We start from the raw sequence: 18,229 nt of genomic DNA on the forward strand, positions 1-18,229 counted from the left end.
GGTCCATCACTGTGCCCCATTGCTTCAGAATATGCTCACACCTCTAATTTAAGCAAAGAGCTCCCAACATTGCTAGAAATCCAGGCAACCACGCAGGAGGCAGCAGGTTAAGGGCTGTCTCTGTCGTAATTAAATTTCCTAGAAAGTCCACAGTCTTCTCCTCCAACCCAAAACTTCTACATTCAGAACTTTACCTTTTTTATTCTGCAGTAAATACTAACATTTACGTTTTGAATTTCTGAAAAGAGTGAATAAAACCAAAGCCATGATAGAGAATGCTCCTTTAGTATTTCCACTGTAATTTTCTGTTTGAGAAAGTCCTCTGGAATCAGAGCATTCTTAAACTGGCAATGTATTCAGCTGAATAATATATTTTTCCATTTCAAAAATATTTTTTCTCTAAGCTTTCATTATTATACACATGGACTCCCTTGTAGCTCCAAAGAAAAATATAGGACAAACTCTAAGGATTTGTGTACTAAATCTTCTGGTTTTACTAGCACTAAAATAATATATAAAAATTTAGAGAGTTTAATATAAACATACATGTAACAGATGCTACTTTAATTATTTCTATAAGCATAGTATATGTGATAATAAAAATACATACAATAGGGTTGCTCTTATTTCAAAACTGCAGGCTTAACTATAGTACATATTACTGTAATTTTGGCCACAAAACCTGTATTTGGAGGTCAAGCGGTATTTTTAACTTAAGGAAGCTCAACCAGCTCCATTATTTGCAGCACATCTTTCAAATTCAGCAGAAGAAAAGATATTGACATAGAAAAATGCCTTTTGTTCAGATGTAAACTGTTGAAATTACTAAAGCCTTAACTTACGCTTGAGCTCCTCAGCCAAAATGTGAGCATTGTGACAAAATAATAACACAAGTATTCTCATGTTGGATCCCAAATCTTTAGAATATAAGCATGCCTCTTGACAGCCTGTGTCAAAGTATCCACAGAAGGAAAGGACTGGTAAGAGAGAGCTCAAGATTTTCCCAGCCACAGAAAGATTTGGTCCTTCCCTCATTCACCATGACAAAGCTCTCCCTGCTGCTAACAAGAGTTAACTCTGCAGCAGAGAAAGCTGTGCAGCAAAGTTGAAGAGACTCAAACACTCCTGAGAGACGATAGCAGTGAATGTCACGGATACAATCCAATGTATCAGTAACACACACAAAAATAAGGTATTGTTGAAAGAATATTATTTGGGTTACAAAGTCAAGAGGCCAAAATGTGGAAAATGCCAGATTTAAAGCTGCCTGAACGCCTAACTCAGGTGCCTTTTGTAACTGCATTAATGATAAAGTTGCAATGGCATGATCAATCATTCCACAGCCGCCGTTTCACTCCATCAGTTCCTGCCAATGGTAACATACTAAAGAGCAAAATCAAGATATCCTTAAATCTGGCATTCCCAGCTTTAAAGTGTTTGACTTCATAACCTAACAAAGTACTGAACAAATTAAGTCCTCAAGACAGCAGTGTTATAATCTTCTCAACATTATTACAAGAGCTACTATGGTGATTTACAAAAATGGCCCCGGTGTTAATCCAAAATTACAGCTTCAGGGTCTGCTCTCATTTTTATCAAAACCTTAGTTACAAACTTCACCATGTTGCACAACCTAAATATTTTCTTTCCTCAGCAATGAAAAAACATTTAAAAATTCTTCATTTCTTAAAGGTTTCAACTTCCAAAGTCTACAATTTTTCCTGGCTTTGGGAGCCTTGTGGACCTGGTAGCTATGATGGAAAGCTCACAAAACCAGGAATAATTTTAGAAATTCCCTCCTAAAAAGAAGCTTTATCAGAAGTGAAGGTGCCAAAGGTCTGAAACTTGTGCAGGTGTGAGCTCAGACAAATCTAAACACAAGCACCTGGTCGCATCCAGAAACTACAGCTCCTTATTGATGTATTTGCCCACAGGACTTGAATGCGCACTGTACAGAGGGCATCGTACGTTCAGGTTACTATCTTTGCCATTTCCCATTTCCCTCTGTTTTCTACTCAGTAATCCCGGAAATTCCCAGAAGTGTCAGTTCCTAATAGATCCACCCATCCATTGATGTCATATATTAAATCAGAAGGGGTTTGCTTCATCAGAAATAAAGCACAGTCCTGTTGGTTTTCTTCCTAAGGTATTCTTAGTTTTTAAGCACTCCTAAGGGTTTACTGATGTTTCAGACATAATCGAGTGAGATACATGTTAATCCAGCACAGGAGTTAATAGGCTCCGTACCAGTGTTAAAGTGCACGTTGTCAGACAAAGTGATGTGCCTTGTTTTTGTAGCCTTAAGGTGCAACAAGTGGTTGGCATCCTCCATTCCCACACTTTACACAACTATAACCTGAAAGTGCAAGTTGGCCCTACACAAAGGGTAAAAGCGCAAAAGGCAGTCAATTTGCTTTTCATCCCAGAGCACTGACAAACCAGGACTAAGTAACAATTCCTTCCCAGGGGTCCTCCCGGAAAAATGCAACTGTCATTCCCCTTTAGATTTCAATGTCCCTGTACAGGCACAAAACACTAACTCAGCTAAAAGTTCCCCACAGCCGTGCTGTAGCTGTGCTTTCAGTTGCCGATGTTTTATGAGCTTTAAAAACAATACAGTCAATGCTGTGGTTTCTGATGTAAAATGAAACCTGGAATCTAATTTGAGACATCAAAATCTAATTACTATTCATAATAACGAATCTTTGGCTTTGTCATTTTCACCTGCAATGTTCTTGTCTATGGAAAATGTTGAGGTCTATTTATCAGTGTCATTTTGCAGTGACGTATCATTTACTGTTCTTAAGAAGAAAAATTAATATTGAAGTCACATTACAGTTTATATCAAAACTTGGATTTTTTATCAGACTCAAAACTGAGGTCTCTGCCAGTCCTTACGTAGGTAAATCTCCCCCCTAAAGTAACAGTGTTGCCCAAAGAGTGGGGATCAAATCCAGTATTAATGAGAAACCCCACTATCTCCCACTTATATGAAGAAATCCCCACCATTTCCCCGTGCCTTCTGCAAAGGTGCAAGACGCAAGGGTAGCCTGCCTCAGTAAATTTTTCCACTCACTTTGCTTTTTTTTTTGACTGATTTTGTTCAAAGTACTCTTGGGAAAAAAAGTAAAAAGATAAACACACTTCTGCTAGCAAATGCCAGAAGAAAAATATGTTCTGGCAATCTTTGGCCACCTTAGATTTGAAATGAATTTACATTATCAAAATACCTCTTAATTGTGTTAAAACGTTCTGAAAACTTATTGCACTCGTTTTTCTTCCAAAATTCACTGGAATCTTTTGCTTTACAGTCCATTCTTCACGTGCATGCCCTTTTTCTCTCTCTTTGGAAAATATATCAATTGCTTATTAAAAAAAAAAAAAGAAGTGTTTTGGCATGGCTGACCTGTAGAGATATGGAGCTAAGCAGAGTCAGTGAATCCACTCACTCTGATATGCACACATGATATGCAATTAAAATCTCCATTCACATTCCTACGGGGTTGTCAATCAAGAGAAAAGCCTTTTTGACAACATCCAGTGAAGCGTACCAACTAACTGCTGAACAGGAACTTAAACAGTAACAGCTTTTGTTACTAGCAAGAACGGATTTTACCAAGATTGGGCTCGGTTTCTAAAGAAATCATTATGTTAAAATTTGGGGGGCTTTTCATTAAAAATTAAAATGTGTCACAAAGCTATTGTGTGTGAAGCTATCATATTATGTAATACATGAGGTTATCAGATATATGTGAAAAAAAAACCCTAACCTTTCTTGGCTGTAGGAAACAATTTAACCTTTCAGATTTAGAACAATTAACAATGATTACAAGGCAGTTTTTAGCTAGAAGAGAACATTTTTCTAATTGCATGTTGTCTATTTGGTAAGCACCGAATATCTTTTATAATATTATAAGCTGCCCAGCCACAAAACTAAGGCTGTAAAAGGCCTGCTACTGCCAAAAATGATACTGTGAACAATTTGTTACTGACACGCTGGAAAATGATGTGGCTCAATTATAAGTATTTGCAACTTTTTGAAAACATTGTAACTTTGAATTTGTGACAATAGATGAAAAGTCTTTGATAAGTGCTGAAGATGCTAACATTTGGTTTCTAATACCCAGTTAGATAATGTACAGCTCATAAGAGCATTAGCGTACTTCAAAATCAAATCTGTAAAGGTAAAACCAGTAAAAATAAATAGGTCATTATTAATCTGCTGTTTGTGTTTTGAGCACTAACCTTGAACTACAGCTTTCAAACATGCTAATATTACTAGATATTGAAATATTTGCCCTCTTGCTTATCATGCTCTGTAACTGAAGAGAGAGCAGATGCATCCTGACTATTAACAGTCATGACAAATTGCCTTACTAATGAATGTTACACACTGAAAGTGCCATAACTGATTAAACTACAATTTCCCACTACCAGATAGAGAGAGACTTGGGAACTCCAGCAGTGGACAACTCTGATGTTCTGCCAACAGGCCTTCAGGGCACAGTGTGGTATTTAGAAAAACACACTGTAAATTCCATATGAATATATTCTAAAAGACTATGTGTATACAACAGGTTTTAAAGAACATTAGATGAAACAGCTTAGGTTCGTAGCCGATGAGCCATGTAAAATGGATGTGTTTTAACAATTTTAGTATCATTACAAGGCTGCGTTGGAGAATATTTCTGTCGGGTTCCTCTACCCCTCTCCCCACCTCCCCAAACATTGCTTGTGCTTTGCTTTCACATAAAATCTTTCTTTTGTCAGTCTCTTTGTCGGTGCAAAATTGGCAGCGGTTCAAATTCAAAGTACTCCTATTCATTTACTGACCATTAAACCAATGTCATTCTAGTTCACATCAGCCGGAGAGCTAAGCTCTAAAAAACATAAAAGGCTTGCTTCACCACTGACGAATAATGTGTACATTTTTACAGAGCTTAAACCTTAATGCTTTGCCTGAAACTAACAATACAGTATATCTTATCATTCCTTTTTCACAAGCAGGCAGCTGCTGAAACGCTTGCCACTTCAAAATATCAATTGCTTGCCAGAGTTGTCCTCAACACACCCTGTCAAACTCATGTATATTGTGCAATGAAAATGGTGCAGGACTGAAAGCTAGAAATTGTGTCAAATTCTGCTGTAAGGGTATGATGTGCAAAGAACAACGTATGACAACCGTAGAGACTACAAACAATAGCAACGGAGCCAGACACTACATATATCACAACTGTGCCTGTACATATTTTATTGTATGTATTATATATTTAAAGCATGACAAATGTGTCATTGAAGCTATGCGCTACACCAAATAGAAACCCGTCAGCTAGTTAAGCTTTTTCATTTCTCTTGATGGAAGAGTAGTGGTATTTTTCTGCCCTCTGAACATTTGTTTGTAAATCACACGGCACAAAAAAAAAAAAAATAAAAATCAGGTTTTCAAAATGAGTAACAGAAAACAAAAGGCAATACTACAAGATGAGAAAATGAGATTTTGTTCAATTAACACTTCTGCTTTTCTCTAAGGACACATAGCCAGGCTACCTTAAAGAATATCTGAGGCTATGCAAGACAAATACAATATCACTGCGTCCATAAATTACAGTATACCTAATTTTAATGCAGATAAGTGCTGGCCTATTGATTTGCATGTTTCCCTGGCAAAATGGAAATCCCATGTGAATATGTTCTTTGTCTGTAGAAAATGCATTTTAAAAAACCTTTATGAATACAGCAATCTATGCTGAAAAGGAAAACATAAGTCACTAGTGTAAAATTACATATGGAACCTACAGAAATACTGCTCATGTATACAGACATGTATACACACATCTCTGTGTGTGCATGTGTGAATGAATGTTACACAATCACATAGTTTTTAGCACACAGTTACAATTTCTATAAAGTGTCTTAACTAGTGAAAATTCAGCCTCTAAATATAATCTTAAATTAGCTGAGGAAAAAAAAATGAAAATCGCCAGACTAAGTAACAAAGTAAGTTAATCATAAAGTAACCACGAAATGCTAATCTTAAATTAAAACAACACATAGTTGCGATGAAAAAGAAATGTTTAGGAGGAAAGATAAGTGCAACAGCTCACAACAGCATGTAGGTTGCAAAACGTGAACACACGGGATTCCATGAGGGTCATTAACCGATCTAATCCTAACCAAAATGAATAGATACGCCATTAAGGTGTTAATAAATATTTTGGAAAGAGAATAGGTGTTTTAGGTGCTCAGGGTTGCTGACCTTTGCTGTGTTTATTAGTGGGACAATGATGCATTATTAACACACAGCAGCTGTACCTGAACTGCTGCCATGAACATAATAGCCTTTTATAGCCATCAGGGGAGTGAGATAGGAGGCCTTTATTAACCACTAGACATGATTAGCACATTATGTGAACTTTAGTAGGCAAATTATCTCTTATTGAAATATAATGTTGGTTATAACTAATTGTAAACATGATTTTAAAAACTTCTCAATGCAAAACTAAGAGTTTCACTACCATTTAGCAAATTACTGGCCAGCCCACTAAAAAAATTATTCTTCTTTTCCATTGTTCAACCTGCAAAAGCAACTGTGCCTCACAAAAACTTACTGCACTATAACAAAACCACTCAAGTGAGTGACTTCCACATCATGAATATAATTCTTCAGAACTGTGAAAAAACACAAACAGACATTTCCAACACAATTAAGAAAACTGCTAATAAAGAAAAAAAAACTTGCCTTACATTTTCCTATAAAGATTACAAGCATTTTTCAAAAAAGTCTGCTTGAGAATGCATTTTTAAGAGTTAACTTGAAAAAATAACACCATGGTTTACTTCAAAAAGCTTAATTTTGGGTAAGATTATCCCATTAGCCTCCGCAACTGAACACAGCACTGAGAGTCCATTATGAGCAGTCTTTTATGCCCTAGCAGAAAGTCATTAACATAAAATAAATCATTAGCTTTGATATTAAGCCTCTACTATCTGCAGGTTTCTATGACTAATGTTCACAACTGTGTCTGCCAAATGATGAATTATACTTTTTTGAAAGGTTATCTTCCCTTTTCGCCACTATTTTTCCTTTTACTATTTATTATTATTTCGGGTTGATGCAAACACAATGCTCGCATAAGAAACAAATGTTTTCTCTTACTCATGAACACAAACCTACACACTTTTGGCAACTGTGACCAGAACATGACTTCAAAGCCAGCTCCTTATAATACAGGATAGAAATGATGGATTCTCAGAGTAAGTTCACTTTCTTCAAAGTGAGCAATATATAATGAAGCAGAAACATACGTGTGCACATAATATAGAGTAGCACTGATACAATAGGAATTTATACATATACATAATCTTCTCATTCTTCTGGCAAGAACTGTCTGGATAAATCTTTTGCTTCACATTACAGACTTTATACTTCCCTTACTGACACATTTCCCTAAGTACAGGTTATCACTGTCTGATTTCAGAGTTCTGATTTCTTCTTGCATATAGAATAAGTAACTGGAGTTCACTGCAGATTTCCTTAATATAACAAAAATACATACCAGCTACAGTAACTTCCATTTAACCTTTAAGACCATATAATCGTCAACAACAATAGCAGGAGACAGAAGTACTACCACAGCAGCTCAATTTCCATGCTTAGCCAGCAGGACCTTTGAAAAAAGCCACTCGTGCCACTTCTGATTGGTAGAGAGCGGTTTAACGGTCAAGAATGTGAATGCTAAAACATTCTGACATTTCCACTAACCTGCATTTGTCAGATGCTCATGTAACTCAAGTATGTTTTGCAACTTAGAAAGCAGTGTGTTTCTTGGGAGGAAACCATACTACGAGGGTCTACAGCAAATCAAATAGCAGCCCAGTGAGAAATATTAAATGAACAGTTCAGAAACTGTTAGCATATGTGCAATTGAAAGATAAGATATAAATATTAGTAGAGCCATATGAAATTCAAATGCTAAAAATAAACTACTTACTGCAAACATAAGAAGCAAAAGAAAACCACAGACATTACAAATGTCGGTTGCACCAAGACCTCTGCTGAAAAACGATTTTAAATTTGAAAATCTAAGTCAAGAGCAAAATATTGTATACTTACTAACCTAAAACTGATCACCACCAATGAACATAAAATGCAGATATTCCAGGGGAAGGGGAGATGAGATTTTCTTCTGGGCGCTTGCTGCTGGGGAAGGGCGATGCTTGTTGCCGCTTCTAACGCTACATAATCTGTGCCTAACCAGAGAATAATGCAATGTTGCTATTTTCCAACTGAATGCTGTAGGGAAAAACGTTATGACCAAGAAAATCTCATTCAGGTTGATGTGAATTCCATGTCTGAAAGTATTTTGGAAGCGCTGCTATAATTAACAGTCATTTGGTGCTTCTGCTATAAACCATGTTTTGGAGCGGTTTATAACTCGGCATTTTTAATGAGAAATCACTCCTTGGGCAGAAAATCAGTACCTAGTTGTGTATCTAAAACAGTAGAATAGAATAGAATAAACTGTTTCAGTTGGAAGGGACCTACAATGATCATCTAGTCCAACTGCAAGAACTAAACATTTAAACATGGTTAGATTACATTTAAAATAAGTATTTCAGTGTATGCAGCCCATGCTAGACATCCACAGAGCATGTGTCCACTTCAAAAAGATAAACAAAGCTGCCACTAATTGCCACCGCTGTCAGTTCCAGAAGCCAAGGTCTGGATTGATCCAGGGACTACCCTCTCACCACAAGAAGTGGTGCTGTCAGGTCACTCTTCAGCCATGCTGAGAGAGCCATCAAAAGAAGCTTTTTTACTTCCACCGTCTAAGCTTTGTTGTATCTGCCATCAATACAGGATTTAAGTAGCCAAGAATTTTCATCTAAATCCTACTGTGATTAGGACATTTCTCCGCTTAATATAAAGTCATGCTTTAAACATAGTCCATTTTCCAACACTTCCGTGCAGTGTTAGCAAGACGAGAAAGTCCTGATAAGATGGGAATCTGAGGACAGGAGGGTGCTCAGCTCTTCCCGGTGAAGTGTGGTTGTCCCCAACGTGCACCAAATTCAACAGGAGCTGGGACTGCCCAGTACTCCACAGTATCAGCTCCTTAAGCCCTTAAATGCAGCTCCAGCTGCTCTTTGGTTTAACGTAAACAGCAAAGGTTCTGCATGCACTGTAGTGTTTAGCTAATTCAGCATTCTTAATAGTTTACAGTTTTCACTTTTTTCCGAAGACCTCATGATAGGCTGCTTGAGGGTAATGCCCTAAGAGATTAAACACGTCACTCTGGGAAGAGAATAAAACATAATTTCTCTCAAGGTACTGATGGTTGGCAGAAAGAAAAAAAAAAATTACTGTGAATGCTTGGGTTTATAGAACATCTTTGAGACATACATAAATATTTTCCTGTATTGGGATCACTTCTTTTCTGAAACACTGGAATTTAAGGAGGCACACTTGAGGCTTGCCCGTAACTCTCAAACTATATTCTAAGGTCTGGGAACCCATGAAAAAAAAGTCCATTTCCCTTCTTCCTATGAGGTACTTTTTGAAACTAACTAAAACACTTAAAAATCAACAACACTGATGTAACTATTTAATCTTTTCTTTAAGAGGCACCAACAAATTTCAAGTATGATTCTAAAGCAGTAGAGGACAAGGTAGTCGTCTAAGGAAAAAAAATGCCGAGAATAAAGAAATGGTGATCTATTAGATAAGCATAATCTAAAATTCGGACAAAACACTAACACAGCATTTCAGCTTTAGAGCTGTCCTTCACAGCGCTGGCCTTCCACAATTCTTTTCTGAGTTTCAGATAGAGAGTGGATAGAAGCAAACCACTGGAAATAATGTACACTTTGTAAACAGCCATGGAACATTTTACTTAGAGTAGTCTCTATGGTGGGGTTAAGCTTACACAATAAATTATTTTAAACACTGTATATAAATATATGCACTCTTGCTCCGTGGAATTCTGATTACGAGCGGGATTGTTACCTGCTTACAAAGCACTGTATTATATCTCCTTATCCACTTCTACCCAATGTCATGCCGCTGTTTTCATTTTGAAGGGTTTTGCTTCCCTCCCTCTCTTTTTTCCCCTCTGTAGTCCTCCTTTTAAAAGCAACTACAGTCTATCATTCTACCTCCGCTGTCTGGCTGTATTTTTCCACTGCACTGACAACTACCAGTGAATACAAGAAAGATGAGTTGTAGGCTCCTGTATTTTTGAACCAGGTAGCAAATCACAGAAGAATCTAGTGCATAATTCTGCAAGGCTAACCATTGGGAGCAGTAAAGACCATTATTTTCTCCCTACTGTTGGCAGGGGTCAGCGTCCCTGTCATTAGCTGTGTCAAACTATAATTATATAACTGCACTTTATGTGAGCAGAAATCTGAAAACACTGTAAAGTTGCAAGTATGAAAATATACAAACCCTTCTTACAGTACTGATCGAAGCGGCCTTTGGAGGTGACACTTCAATACGGAAAGCCACAAGGCTGTTATTTATTGCTCTCTACATAAACATTTAAACTTATGATACGACTTATTCAAGCAGGTTGAAATCCTTGACCATATTCTTCTACAAAATTAAGACACTCGGATTACCAAAGTTATTTCTTTTATGGCATTCAACTCAATTTAGGAACATGATGCTTCTTAAAACAAACTTCAACTGAACAGACTACTCATATTAGCCTGTAAATGTCTGAAATGCAATTATGCTTCAAGTTTCAAGAGGCGGACAGTAACTCTAAATCTGTCTGTCCAGCGTAAGAGCTCCACTATGTTATTTCAAAGGCTGACCTATATACCGCAGCATAACGTCCATTCTGTCTGTTTGTATAAGAGATACCTCATACAGTTGTCATAACCAACATTGTTTGCATTGTTCTTTCACTTTTCTCTCTCCATGGGTAATGCGAGAGAAACAAGGAAAAGCCTGCACAACAATATATGCAGAGTATAATGAGCTTTCACAGCAGATAGAGAAATATTAGACTAAGATGCTTAGAATGCTATTTTAGGTTTATAAAATAAAGAACTAAGCAGTCTTCTGAAACAAAGCCTGCCAACTGAAAATTGTAAGATAAGAGGAGACTGTTTGAATCTACATTATTGCATGTTCCGTTGGCTACAGAAAAATGCCCTCTCAATGAATCTCCCGTGCATGTGCCTGGGAACTCACTCATACGCTATGAACAATCTTCTGATAAGGAAAAAACTAGTGCCAACAGAACAATTAGAAAATTCAAAAAGCCGAAGTATTTGTGGAATACGCTCTAAATTACCAGCAGCTCAAGCAGACCTAAAATCTTCCGTATTTGTCAAAAAAAACCCCAAGCTCCAAAACCCAGGTAGGAAAACAAGGGCCAAATCCACTAGTAAGTGCCCAAAGCAAGTTTTAACTAACTTTACAAGAAACAAGATCCAGTTCTGAATGAGTTTTGCAGGTAAAGACCTAATCAAGACCACCATTCCAACTTGGAATATGGATCCATGACATTCCATCCATCACCTCCTTTCCTGGGGTGAGATCAAGAGCAAACACTCAACCAAACTTACTGAACGCAAAATTCTGCAGGCCTCCTGCCCTTCAAACTCCTTAAATACACACAGCACAAAAATGAGTGACAGAGCAATACTGTAACATGACGACATGTTTAGAACAAGTCAGATAAGTTTTCACAGCAATGTTAATCATGCCGGGCGAAGGGAGAGAGTGAAGGGGGTGAAAAATGAAATGTTCAGTAAATGTACACCTCCAAGGGGCCTGGCAAACCTACTCTGTCCATTTAATGTAATCGATGGTCAGTGGCAAAGACATCTGAAAAAGATAGTTGTCCTATACTCTGTATCTTATACTGAAACATTCCTGGCAAGTCTTTTCCAAGCATAAAACATATGTCTTATGACTGTGCACTTTTAAGCACATTATCAGTTCAGGCAAAGTGAAATAGAAGAGTTGCAACTTGTCTACAGAATGAGCGTCTCATTTGCATTTAAAAAGAACAGTTTGCTCCCTCATACATGGCATGACTTAAAAGAAGCTTTAACCAGCTAGTAAAGAAATTCTGAAAATGACTTTCTAAATTAATTTATTCGATTTGCAGTGCAACCCACCAAAAATGATTTAAGGAACTTAATTGGAAAATGATTTAATATATTAAAGTAATTCCTGATTTTCCAAAGCATTTAACTTTTAAATTAAATCTGGTCCACTATCTCAAGAATGATGAGTGAAATGTGTATTCAAGTCATTACCTTCTTTTTGAAGCTTTAAATCACTGATAGGTTTAATAACGTTTGTCCAGTTTCATTGCCAAATGGGTCTTCAGACACTTTGGTACTTATGTCATTAATATTAGCCCAAGCCTCTCACTTGGCAACACTTTATGGCTACGATTTACAAAAAAAAAGAAAAAAAAAAAAGGACAACAGACAAAACAACGGCAAGCCACAGATCAAAGGTAGCAGCAGCCTCCTGATTACTCAGAGCACTTAGAAAAAATTAAGGCACACATACAGGCTCCTACGCATCTGGACTCTTACTGCTGCACAAAGTTCACTCCTGGCACAAACTTCCGATCTATAGGGCAGGTTTGCCAGATGCTGCAAAATACAGTTACTCAGAACACCGCTAACAGTCATACCTCTGGGATCTCCCTTGAAATATCCTTAGGCATCCACCACAAAGGGCTAGATTTATCCCTGAATTCTAGAACTCCATTGAGTATATGTGAAATGCAGCCAGGATGAATTTGGTCCTTTCTGTTGTGATTGGTAGATGAGACCATGTGGGAAATCTTTCCTGAAAACTGAGAGGGCTTCACCCCGGCGCCGCAGCCTCCCCGCCTGAGCACCGATACGCGCTATTTCGCCGTTTATCTCTGCATCGAGGCAGCTGCCCGGAATGAAAGAGACGGCCCTCAGCATCCCTCGGACACGTGAGACCGCCGTGACAATAGCCCGAGCGCCGAACCGGGCTGTCCCCGGCGGGCCTGGCCCGGGCTCGGTTGCCCCCCCGACACCGCGCCCCGCCGCCACCCTCCGCACCAGCGGCCAGCCCCGCGCCCGGCGGAGTTCCCGCGGCGGAGAACCTCCGCGGCAGCCTGCCACAGGCTTCCAGGGCAGGTCTCTAAACAAGCGGCCCTGAGCGCAGCCCAGGTTTAAAGGCATCGTTCGGGGAAAGCGCTGGCTCACGGCTTTCCTCCCCCGGCGGGGGTGCGCTGGGGAAGTGCTCTGGGTATAGCTCGCACTTCCTTGATTATTTCCTACGGCCAGCGTTTTATTCATGTGCAAAGCCCATTCCGTAACAGCAGAGAAAGTGCAGCTCATGCATAAAGCACCAGCTGGCTCAGGCCACAGAGGCAGCAACAATGCGGGAACCCCAGCCCCCTTCCTCGGCAGCAAAAGTAACGCAAAGTGCTCCCGGATCGCAGCACCAAACTCTCGTAACCAAACCGGGGATTTGGGCTAGCGCGACCCTCCTCTGCAGTTCCTCCGTCCCCCAGGGCTCGGGGACCCAAAACTTAGCTCTCCTCAGGCACTGACCCTATTTGCAGCGGTTTAATCAAGTTACTGATAAATTGGGAAGGCGGTTGCACAGCCGGGACAAAGTCGAGACGATGTTCTGAACCGGCTTGTCACACTTATACACACTTACTGTGCATATATAGAGATGTGTGTGTATGTATATGTATATATACACATCATAGACACGTACACACACACAAACGTGCTCCCGGCACCGCCAAGTACCGCTTTGACACATGAACTGCGGCGGGGCAGAGAGTTTCTGCCGGATTGTGGCGGGCGCGATCTTTCTCCTTAACAGGAGCCCTGGAAATTCAAGTCCTCTGCAATCAACATCCTTGTCCACGCCGTATTCTCCGAAAGGGAAGATGGTATGGAAAATGCCTCCCCCACCCCACTCCCCCTTACCCCCACCCCCCCCACCCCCCACCCCGCTCCAGCCGCCCGCCCCCAAACTACTCCGGGGTTTTTAATTTGGGGTGCCTGCGGAAGGGGTGCCGGTCCGTGTCCCGGCGGCGGCTCTCCGCGGCGGGTGGCACCCGCGGGTCCCCAAAAAAAAACCCCAAAGCCCGGCAAGTGCCGCTGCCCGCTCCCCGCCTGGCCGGTGAACTTGGTGCGCGGCTCGCCAAGGCGCAGCGCCGGCTCATGCAAAACGCGCCGCGACAACAGCACACACCGACAGCACAGATAAAAAAAAAACCAAAACACCTCGGACGACACAAAACACGAGTCACCTTGTTGCAATAGTAGGGGTCCAGGCAGGGGGAAGGTCCCAAACAAGGCGTATCAGGAGCGGCCGCAGGCTGAGGAGGTGGTGAATAAAATCTTACGTCCATTTCACTAAAACATCAAGCAAACTCCTTTCCTTCTCTTTTTTTTTTTTTTTTGGTCGTTAACGTTGGTGCAAAAAGGGGTGTGTGTGAGTGTGAGAGTGTGTGTGTGTGTGTGTGAGGGGAGGGGGGGGGACACACAACAAGACTGAGAAGAATAAAAAAAAAAAAAAAAAAGAGGTGCCTGACTTCAGTAGTCAAAGAAACACCTTCCCTGCCTCACATCCGTTTGCGGTTTGTAAAGAGAGAGAGAGAGAGAGAGGGGAGAAGGGGGGGGGGGGGTGTAAAAAAAAAAAAAAAAAAAATCTCTTCCAAAAAAGCACCGGTCTGCAGATGTCTGCGAGAGAACCAACAAACCCTCCTTCTTCTACGGCAGGGCAGGTAACTTCGAGTACTTATTGTTTCCCCCACGCATCGGCACCGGGGCGCTCGCTCCGTCTGCGCCTCTCTTTATGGGAGCCTCGGAGTTGGTTCGCGTCTCCCTCCCTCCCTCCCGCTCGCTCGCTCCCTCTGTTCTTTTCCCGTTCTTTCTTTCGTTCTTTTTTTTTTTTTTAATTATTATTATTGTTATTATTTATTTGGTTGGGCTGGCTGGCGGTGTGTTTCGGTTGCCCTCCACCGTGAAGAGCGGGGCCGGCTGGGGGGGTGGGGGGAGGTGTGAGGCGGCGGCCGGGCCCCCCGCGTACCCCCGGGGGGGAGCGGCGAGGCAGAGTCCGCCCGCGCTGGAATGGCCGCCCCGCGCCGCCCGCCTCCCTCGGCTCGCCACGGCACGGCACAGCACGGCACGGCACGGCACGGCTCGGCTCGGCTGGCGGCGGAGTCGCGGCTCCGGGTGTGCTTCACACAAAGGGGCCGGCGAGGGAAGAGCCATTTGCGGCCGCCGGGGACGGGGCTGGGAGTGGCGGAGAGGGGGCGCTGCGGCGCCCGCCATCCCGCCGCCGTCCCCGCCCTCTCCTACCCGCCTTCCCCGCCCGGCCCCCCGCTGCCGCCCGGCCCCCCGCCGGTTACTATGGCACCCTTCCGCGGCCTGCCTCCCCGGCGGCCTGGGCCCAGATCGGGAGCCGAAGGGCAGGGTGGCAGCGGCCGTTGGGGAGCGAGGGGTTCGGCCCGGGATGGGTCGGCCAGAGGCTGCCAGTGCGGCCGCGGGCAGGTCCCTTGAGGTGCCTCTGTGAGAGCAGCGCCCCGGCCCATCTCCACAGCCCCCGGCCCATCTCCACAACCATTTTGCAAAGGCCGGGCCCGTGCCCCGGCTGCCTGCTCAGTCCTGTGAGGTTGGCCTGGGTCGAGCTGCAAGCCGAGCCCGGCATGTTGGGTGAGCCCTTTGTCTTTCTGTCCCAGCAGAGTGGATGCCATCGCCCAGAGCTTGCAGTGGCAGAAATAAGCTGCGATCCATGTGCCCGCCTCGGAAACCAGGAAGCAAGTGAAAAGTAAAGAGAACCACCCATGAAATACCTCATCAGCTGGGGTTTGCCTCCTTAGGTCATGGCACTTGGGCCTGGCCGTGCTGTGGGCAGCACCGACGCCAGGCGTGACCTTCCTCACAGCAAGATGGAGGAGGGAAATGTGAGGAGATGGGCAAGCTGAGAGGATGGGAGGAAGGAAGGGGAAGAGAACAGGGTAGGGAAAACGAAGAGGAGCTCAATTAGCTGCAAACCAGGGTGCTGACAAAAGAAAGTTGGGAATCCAGTGGGAAGCAAGAGAGGGATTGATGAGCAAAACAAGGTTTAACAGGAAAAAACAATGAAAGAAAGGGTGACTTCAAGACACCGTGTGCAATCCCACTGGGTTTCCTGCTGAGTCTCTGGTAGTTTTAATCAGGACAGAAAGGATGGAAGAGAAAGGATACAGGAAGGGCACTATACTGAGCCTGGATAATGCCCTACATAGGAACTGTATTATGAAAAGAAAGGAATGCCTTTTCCTCTTTAAATAAAAACAAATTAGTGAGTGCCACACAAATAAACTGAGATTATGGCAGTTAACAGGAATGGTTACATTTATCAAAAACTCATGAACATTTCCATCACAAAACAGCTGGAGTCTGAAGAACTTTTAAGAAGATTTGTAATGCACACTGTCATACAAAACTGCCTTCTTGTCACTGAAAAAAAAATCCTGAGTAAAGATTTCAAGGGGCAAAGCAGTATTGAGGGGGAGCAAGTATCACAAATTTCAGGTGAAGAAATCACTGTTTGTGTGAGGATCTATAATCTGTACCTCAGGTATTTTGATACTATAAAGAGTCCTTCAAGATAGTGTAAAGTCATGACTTTCCTCCGTGTCTAACAACCTGCTTTCAGTAAAGCTTAATTATCTGGAAAATATACATAAGTAATGTAATGTAAGTAATGTAAACAAAACTCTAGAGAAAACAGGCTTGAAGCAATAATCCTTTTTTGGGATTATTTGATCAAAAATATCTCTGAAGATTCTTGGTTGTCAGTTCAACACAATTTAAGTCTGATGGCAATAAATGTTTTCCTTAAACATGCAATTACAAAAGGATCTCAGTTGCTTTCTTTTTAATAATGTTTGAAACCCTTATGGCCTTGGAGAAAAGCTTGAAAACATGACCCAGAAAAAGCTCCAGAAAGCAAAGGAAAAGACATTAACATATTTTTAAAAAAAAAATCTCATGATTTTTTGGCGTCTGACTCATTATTTTGCATGTTTGGGATTAGACATTTTGAAAGTTAAAAAATCCCAAAAAAGACTTTCCTTTGCAAGAAATGTACTTGACGCTTGACAGATATATCACTGCTGCAAATGGCTGATATGTGGACCGTGATTTGACAAAGTGAACGGGAGACAGATTGCAAGCTCTGTATTGAAAAGCTGCTGTTGAGACACTTGTTATTCCTGGACCATGGATTAGTTTTCAGCCCGTTGTGGAGAAAGGTGGTAGAGATGTACCGATTCTAGAAGAGCTGATCTATGCCACCGGCATAAGCAGGTGCATAGAGGTGTATGCAGGTGCAGCGATGCTCATGCAGAGCCGGAGATGTCAGTACCAGAATGACTAGAACATCCGATGATAAAATAAATAGAGATTTGGCTTTATATTTGCATGAAATATGACTGACTATTGCCTTAAGAAAGGTTTCAAGTTCCTAGGAGTCTGTACGAGTTTACAACTGTACCATTTGCTTTGCACAGCACTTCAAGTTATTTTCAGTACTTAATGATGCAGGCCCTGAGAGGTTATAAAATTTTTGCTGCTACTTACAGAGATGATTTAATCATCAAGATGGTAAAAACACCTGAGATTTGTGGCAGTTATCTGTACAGTTTATAAAAATTAAAAAGCTATATGTATTAATCCATTAAATGTTCTTTTGTTTTGTAGAGGACATTTTCTCTGGGGTTTTCAGGATAATGCATTTGTGGAGAATGGAACTGCAATACTATGCAGGTTTTGCCTCCATGGACTGAGACAACAAGGCCCTTTCCAGGATAATTCAATGTTATATCAAACTTGCCTGCTTTAGCTCATGCAAGTGCATTTTCTAGGAAAAAAGTGGCAACAGACTAAAGAGTATGAATCAGTTTTTAGAAGCTAAAAGGAAGGAACATTTGTTCAGAAGGGCACTGAGTTTTTAAGGCCATTCAACATTCAAGTGAATGTCTCCAAAATAGTCTTGAAAGAGGTTCCCATACCAGCCTATGAGAAGAGTGTTCTCATATAAATAGGAACAAATGCCTTGAGAAACATGATCTGTATCTGCTGATACTAAAAAAGTCGGTATTGTTTTAAATGCAGTCTACTGGAGTGAGACTACGTAGTATGAATATTCTCCATGCAATGGAGAACTCATGCGGCATTCCTGACCAAACAGCATTATGGATGCAAG

The 18,229-nt window shown here is 41.4% G+C and overlaps 1 protein-coding gene across 4 annotated transcripts in view; it reads right to left on the minus strand.

Moving 5' to 3' along the window:
• The window catches only part of TOX (thymocyte selection associated high mobility group box), a 235,932-nt gene that overhangs the window by 207,805 nt on the left and 9,898 nt on the right, over nucleotides 1-18,229 (minus strand). Inside the window, exon 1 of one of the 4 annotated variants that reach the window (XM_063326917.1) lies at nucleotides 14,283-14,521. The exons of 1 other annotated variant lie outside the window; for it this stretch is intronic. In XM_063326917.1, the coding sequence (XP_063182987.1) occupies nucleotides 14,283-14,384 (102 nt within the window). In that variant the 5' untranslated portion in view covers nucleotides 14,385-14,521. Of the gene's footprint in view, nucleotides 1-12,276; nucleotides 12,381-12,665; nucleotides 12,825-14,282; nucleotides 14,522-18,229 lie in introns of those variants that run through there. 2 more of the 4 variants (XM_063326916.1, XM_063326922.1) reach the window with 2 other exon arrangements.

The sequence above is a fragment of the Chroicocephalus ridibundus genome, chromosome 2 (genome assembly GCF_963924245.1).
Source record: "Chroicocephalus ridibundus chromosome 2, bChrRid1.1, whole genome shotgun sequence".
NCBI classification, from domain to species: domain Eukaryota; kingdom Metazoa; phylum Chordata; class Aves; order Charadriiformes; family Laridae; genus Chroicocephalus; species Chroicocephalus ridibundus.